Source organism: Orycteropus afer, unplaced genomic scaffold, assembly GCF_000298275.1.
Source record: "Orycteropus afer afer isolate SDZICR_OR568_19922 unplaced genomic scaffold, OryAfe1.0 scaffold00061, whole genome shotgun sequence".
NCBI lineage: Eukaryota > Metazoa > Chordata > Mammalia > Tubulidentata > Orycteropodidae > Orycteropus > Orycteropus afer.
The window spans coordinates 1,070,489-1,077,633 of NW_006921648.1; the positions used below are offsets into that span (position 1 = coordinate 1,070,489).

Consider the following 7,145-nt stretch of genomic DNA (forward strand, 5'->3'; position numbering starts at 1 on the left):
CTCATGACATTGACCACAATTCCCACAATGCAACAGCTCCCCTCCCACTTCCTCCCCATAGTTACCTCTTCCCTGTATCCATCCCTCTCTGCATTCCTGCCCCCTGAGCTGTCTCCCTGTGCATAAGCAGCCCTTCTTTCTCCCATGGTTGTTCTCTCCAAGGAGTGTATCCCATTGGTGGCACTGAGTAAATGTTCACCTAATATGCCTGTCTTTTGTGTGGCTGGAAGTCACAGGTGTGGGTTCAATTCCAGACCTGAAGGGCAGCTAGGGGCCATAGTCTCAGTGGTTCCATCAGGCTCTATCAGACCAGCAAACTTGGCCCCCCTTTTTTTTCCAAATGATTTTGAGTTTTGTTCCCCATTGTTCTCCCAGCAGCTGAATGTTTTAACCACTGCACCACCAGGGCTCCTTCCCAAAGCTGTAAACCAAAACTCACTGCCATTGAATGTATTCCAGTTCATAGTCAGCCCTCCCTCCTTGGGTTTCCAAAATGGTATCTCGGTAGAAATAGATTGCCCCATCTTCCTTCCGAGGAGTGGCTGGTGGGTTTGAACCACCAGCTTTCTGGTTAGCAGTCAGATGCCTTAGGCACTAGCCACCAGAGCTCCTACTCCCCAAGTCCTAGGCAACCACTAATCTACTTTCTGTCTGTATGGATTTGCCTATTCCGGACGCGTCCTAGGATGTAATTGTACAAAATGTGGTCCTTTTGGGTCTGGCTTCCACCAGTCTCGTAACAGCTTCACGGGTCGTTCCTGTTGCCACATGTAATGGTTAATTGACAGCTGACAGTTTTCTAGAAAAAACCGCTTTGTTCTGAAAACAAGTGTTCCAGGCCCAAGTGGAGTGGTGCTGGGGTGGGCACGGAACTTTTGTGGCGCAAACTGTGTGATGTCTGTGTCCTCCACGTCTTAGGGCTGCCGAAAAGGGAAACTTCGAAGCCGCCGTGAAGCTGGGCATTGCCTACCTCTACAATGAAGGCCGTGAGTGCACTCGGCGTGGGGCCCGGCCCTGGCCAACCCAGGACTGATGCTAGGAAGTCAGACTCAGTGTTTGCCAAGGACCTCGGTGGTTACCAGGGGCCGGGCCGGGTGGGGGAAGGGGAGTAGGGAGTTACCGTCAGGAGAGGGAATGAGAAGACAAGGAACCTGTGGGTTGCTTCAGTTTTTCCAAGAATGTGGCATGGTTACATTGCCTCAGAGCGACGTGACGGGAAGTTTAGATTCTTATCCCTTTATAATAGCTGTGAGCTTTGACCGATTTCCAGCTTAAACGCTCTCTGCTACGTGGCCAGTTACGTTTTTATAAAAGACTAAGCATGCAGTAAAACTGCGACGTAGGTTAAAAAAAATTACATGTAATTTTACAATTGTTGTTGTTGTTATATGCCATTGAGTCGGACCTGACTCATAGCGACCCCTCCTTGGGTTTCCAAGGCAGTATCACTACGGAAGTAGATTGCCCAACCTTCCTTCCAAGGAGTGGCTGGTGGGTTTCAAAATATTTTTAATATAGTGTTAAATTTTTAATATTTTTATTGATGTATAAGGCTTAGTACAATTCCCTTGGGCTCATTAACTTAACGACCTTTATGTTATGGCATCCCCTGTCTTCTTACGTCACAATTTCTTTATCCCTCCCCCAAAGCATACTGGTTAAAGCACTCAGCTGCTAACCAAAAGGTAGGTGGGTTGAACCCACCATCCATTCAATGGGAGAAAGATGAGGCAGTGTGCTTCTGTAGAGACTGACAGCCTTGGAAACCCTGTAGGCAGTTCCACTCTGTCCTCTAGGGGCTCTGTGGGTTGGAATGGACTTAAAGCAACACAGCACCATCAAGTTGGATCTGACTCATAGCAACCCCTCCTTGGGTTACTGAGGCAGTATCTTATGGACGTAGATTACCCAACCTTCCTTCCGAGGAGTGGCTGGTGGGTTTGAACCACCCGCCTCCTGGTAGCAGTCAAGTGCTTTAGGCACTACGCCACCAGAGCTCCCACTTGAGTCTCTAAAGTAGGCAAATAGAAACCAAAGTTCGTTAGTGGTTAGGAGGGGTGGGCAGGGGTGATGTGGAAGTGGGCTCGATGCTTAGAGACACTGAGTTGCTGTTAAAGGTGATGAAAAAATTTGAAAATGGGTAGTGGTGATGGTTGCACAGTGTGGTGGGGTCATCCTGTTGTTGAAACTACACCCAGAAAAATACCCCAGTGCCGCCATTTCTAGAACAGGTCAGAGGCGTTGACGACGCCTGTAAGGGCGCCCTCCTCCAAGCGGTTGCTCCCCTGCTGACAAAAGCTCACCGCCCTCTGAAGTCCCCCATCTCATCTTGTGAGTTGCTGTTGTCGACTTGATCCCACAGAGATAAAAAAATTCCTGTTTGGATTTTTCTTAAAGGAGTGCTATGCTTAAGGCAGACATTCTTTAAGGTTAAAGAAGACTTCAGGGGATGTTTTTGGTTTAAGGTTTAAAAGACTACCTCAGGCAGTAGTTTCAGAGTTTATCCAGCCTCAGCAGCTCCGGAAAGGCTGGCTGTTATACCATGTTCCACATCCCCCCCCCTTTTGATCAGAATTCATTCATAGAATCTTTGATCAAAACAATGGTGAACGTAATTAATGTTTCGTTATGTATATTTTCACCGTGATTAAAGAAAAATAAAAATAGCTGCTCACTCCAGGCCTGTGACTGAGGAAAAGTCCTCACCTTGGAGGGAGATTGTCACCTGCACCCCAGCAGTTCTGACCCCCCAGTGGCCTGAGGTTTGGACACTTTCAGTGACGGTGGGGAACGTTCCAGACCCTGTCTGCCCAGGGGCCATCTTCTGTCTGTCTCTGCAGTGTCCGTGTCCGACGAGGCCCGCGCGGAAGTGAACGGGCTGAAGGCCTCGCGCTACTTCAGCCTGGCCGAGCGCCTGAACGTGGGCGCCACCCCCTTCATTTGGCTCTTCATCCGCCCGCCCTGGTCGGCCTCCGGGAGCTGCTGCAAGGCCGTGGTTCACGGGAGTCTCAGTGCCGACTGCCAGCTCCGCAGGGTGCGTGATGCGGGAGCCCTGGGGAGCCGAGGTGCACGCCGGCTGCAGCGTGCTTAGCGTCGGGCATGTGAGGAAGGGGGGTGAGAGACGGGGGGCGCCTGTGGAGAAGGAGGCGGCAGAGCGAGGGGCCGGGGCTCAGGTGGGGAGCACTGTGGCGTCTCGGCGGACCAGCAGGGCTGGGGCTCAGTTAAACAGTGAAGTCGGGGCTGGTCCCCTGCACTGGGGGGTGGGTCTGGCAGCAGGGCCCCAAGGACGCCCAGACTGGGCAGGCTGCACACTGGACACTCTCCCCCCAGAGCACCCCAGTCCTCCTCCCTCCGTCCGCGTGTCCCTCTGCGTGCCCCTCCGTCCGCGTGCCCCTCTGTCCGAGTGTCCCTCTGTCCGAGTGTCCCTCTGTCCGAGTGTCCCTCTGTCCGAGTGTCCCTCTGTCCGAGTGTCCCTCTGTCCGAGTGTCCCTCCGCATGCCCCTCCGTCCGCATGTCCCTCCATCCATCCGCGTGTCCCTCCGTCCGAGTGTCCCTCCGCGTGCCCCTCCGTCCGCATGTCCCTCCATCCATCCACGTGTCCCTCCGTCCGACTGTCCCTCCGTCCGACTGTCCCTCTGTCTTGGTTCTGCCGTGCGGCTGTAACAGAAGCACCTTAAGGGGGTGGCTGTAATAAACAGAAATCCATTTTCTCGCAGTTAGGAGGCTGGAAGTTGGGAGTCAGGGCCCCAGCTTGGAGGAAGGCCCTTGTCTCCTTCAGCTTCTGCCCCCAGGGTCTTGGGAATTTCCGTGTGGCCTGGAGCCTCCCCTCTGCTGTACTTCTTCTCTCCGACTGTTGTCGTTGGGTGCAGCCGTGTTGCTCCCAGCTCCTGTGACCCTGGGGACAGAGTAGGCTGCCCTGTAGGTTTGCTTGGCTGTAGGCTCTTTGGGAAGCACACTCCAAGATTTTTTTCAGTGGAGGCGCTGGGTGGGTTTGAACCACCAGCCTTTCAGTTAGCAGCCCAGCCCCTCACAGTTGGCACCTGGTCTGCTCTCTGTGCCTCACAAGTGGTGGGTTGGAGACACGCCCACATTGATCAGGCCTCAGTAACATACAGAGACAGCCCCACTCCCAAAGGCGGTGACGGCCGCAGGGCCAGGAGTCCGGGGTTTTGGGGGGTCACAGTCCCCTCCCCGACACCCGTCTTTCTCTTTTCTTGCAGACGCACCGTGCATCCATCCTACACTGTCTGGGGAGAGTGCTGAGTTGCTTCGAGGTGAGTGGGCTTGTCATCACGCAGGCTCGGGTGAGCGCAGGGCCGTGGGCCACAGTGGCCCCGCACCCGTGTGCCCGCCCCCGAGGGCCAGGACGCGGAGCAAAATCTCAGAGCGTGGGCCAGAAGCCAGCTGCCGCGAGTAGACTCTGCCTCACGGCGGCCCCTGTGTCAGCGCAGAGCTGGGCTCCACGGGGCTTCCCTCACTGCCCTCCGTGGGCTGATGTTTGGAGTGTGGGTCACCAGGCCTGTCTTCCTGGTCTGGCTGCGCTGTTGAAACACCTTCAGCCTCACAGCCACACGCGGGCTTCCCCAGCGGAGGGACGGCAGCTGTGCACAAGGTGCACAGGCCTGGAGTCACACCCAGGCGTCCCTGAGGGAAGGCGCCATAGTCATTCTTCCCACGCCACGTGCATTCAGCCCACAAAGTGTTCTCACCAGCTGCGTCGCCCGTGCTCGAGGCGTAGGGCTGGGAGGTGAACCCGGGTCTGTCACGTGGATGGTGCGCGTCCTGCCCACTGAGCCCCACGGCCCTCAGTGTGTCAGAGCGCCCGTTCTCTGAAGGAGAGCGACGCGTGTGAGGACTGGGGCGGCAGGGTGACCAGGCGGGCGGGCGGGCTGACGGGGACCTTGCTGTGCTTGGCCCGTTCCAGGATGAGGAGCGGCAGCAGCAGGCGCTGGCCCTGTTTGCGGAGTCTGCTGGCCAGGGCTGCCTGCCCAGCGCGTACCTGCTCTGGGAGCACGAACAGAAGTGGGCGGTAGGTGGCCGCAGGCAGTAGGTGGACGCGGGCGGTAGGTGGCCGTGGGCGGTAGGTGGACGCGGGCGATAGGTGGACGTGGGCGGGGCCCCCGCTCAACACCGGCCCTCAGACCAGGCCCCGTCAGCCAGAGGGAAGACCCCTACTCTCGGGCCCCGGGCCCCAGTCAGTGAGGGTGTCAGCGTGGCCCCGCAGAGGCCATTTGGGGGACGGGCCTGGGACCAAGTGAGTCAGGGCCTCCCGGGGCCGTGGGATGAACGTTTAGGGATCCAGCCGCTGTACAGTCTCTCTGTCCCCAGATGTCCGATCCTGGAAGGTGCCTCCACAGCTTCCGGAAGCTCAGGGACTGCGCGGCCAGAGGGTGCTGGGAAGCGCAGGTGAGGCGCAGCCTGGGGGCGGCCGCCAGGGCCCCGGGGGAGCTGTGGGGCGTCGCGGTTCCCTCGTTCCCTGAGTTACGCTTTCCTCTTCAGCAGGTGCCTGGCCTCCTGTTGCTTCCACGGAAGTACCACAAGGGGGAACTTTAGAAACAGGAATTTATTCTGTCACAGGTTAGGGCCCAGAGGTCCGAGTGTGGGGCGCCGGCCCCAGGGGAGGCTGTCTCTGCAGGCTCTGGGGGAGCTCCTTGTCTCTCCTCGGCTCACGTCCTCCAGCTTGTTGGGGAGCTCACGGGACGTCTGTCTGCCCCCACCCCCGCTCCATCTGCTCTCAGGTCTCCACTGCCCCATAACATACAGAGAACCCCTTCCACAAGGGGATTATAGCCACAGGTAGGGGGTTCAAACAGATTTTGAGGGACTCAGTCAGGCCCCACGGTCGGTGACGGCTCTCTGTGGTCAGGGAATGAGGGGCATGTTGGGAGGTGGCAGGAGGAGTGCTTTTCCTGTCCGTCTGCCTGGGCCCGTCCCCCCGCCACGTGGTCTCTGGGGTGCTAGTCGTTCTCCTGCAGTCATGGCTGTACAGGGGCTCTGGGTTTCCGGGCGCCTTCCAGAGCTGCTTTGCGGTTCTGCCACTGAACTTGACTGGCTTTCTGGGGCTCCCCCACCCCTTTCCTGTGCAGCTGGTCGTCACCACGAGCGTCAGATGCCGCCGAGTCGGCTCTGACCCACACGACCCCACACACAACAGGACGAACCCTCGGTCCTGCCCCAGCCTCACGGTCCTGGCTGTGCATGAGCCACTGTTGCAGCCGCCGTGTCCGTGCACCGCGCTGAGGGGCTCCCCCTCTCGCTGACCCTCTGCCTTACCAAGCGTCATGGCCTTCTCCGGGGCCTGGTCCCTCCTGGTAACACGGCCAAAGCGCGACGCAGAGTCCCATCACCTGCTAAGGGGCACGAGAGGCAGAGTCCCATCACCTGCTAAGGGGCACGAGAGGCAGAGTCCCCGTCGCCTCCTAACGGGCACGAAAGGCAGAGTCCCCGTCGCCTCCTAAGGGGCACGAGAGGCACAGTCCCCGTCACCTCCTAAGGGGCACGAAAGGCAGAGTCCCGTCACCTGCTAAGGGGCGCGAGGGGCAGAGTCCCATCACCTGCTAAGGGGCACGAGAGGCAGAGTCCCCGTCGCCTCCTAACGGGCACGAAAGGCAGAGTCCCCGTCACCTGCTAAGGGGCACGAGAGGCAGAGTCCCATCACCTCCTAAGGGGCGCGAGGGGCAGAGTCCCATCACCTGCTAAGGGGCGCGACAGGCAGAGTCTCGTCGCCTCCTAACGGGCACGAGGGGCAGAGTCCCGTCGCCTGCTAAGGGGCGCGAGAGGCAGAGTCCCATCACCTGCTAAGGGGCGTGAGGGGCAGAGTCCCATCACCTGCTAAGGGGCACGAGAGGCAGAGTCCCGTCGCCTCCTAAGGGGCGCGAGAGGCACAGTCCCATCACCTGCTAAGGGGCACGAGAGGCAGAGTCCCATCGCCTCCTAAGGGGCGCGAGGGGCAGAGTCCCGTCACCTCCTAAGGGGCGTGAGGGGCAGAGTCCCATCACCTGCTAAGGGACGTTCTGGCCGTGCTGCTGCCAAGACACGCTGGTTTGCTCTCCTGGCCGTCGACTGTATGGTCTGTTTCTCACCGACACCGTGGCACAGAGGCATCAATTCTTCCTGCAGAGGCTGCCAGCATCCTCTGTAAGGCG

At 58.5% G+C, this 7,145-nt stretch overlaps 1 protein-coding gene across 1 annotated transcript in view; it reads left to right on the forward strand.

Moving 5' to 3' along the window:
- Positions 1 to 7,145, forward strand: part of CCNF (cyclin F) — a 22,293-nt gene that overhangs the window by 4,528 nt on the left and 10,620 nt on the right. Inside the window, exons 4-8 of the mRNA XM_007939669.1 lie at positions 919 to 986; positions 2,841 to 3,034; positions 4,221 to 4,304; positions 4,925 to 5,046; positions 5,329 to 5,406. Of these exons, the coding sequence (XP_007937860.1) occupies positions 919 to 986; positions 2,841 to 3,034; positions 4,221 to 4,304; positions 4,925 to 5,046; positions 5,329 to 5,406 (546 nt within the window). The remainder of the gene's footprint in view (positions 1 to 918; positions 987 to 2,840; positions 3,035 to 4,220; positions 4,305 to 4,924; positions 5,047 to 5,328; positions 5,407 to 7,145) is intronic.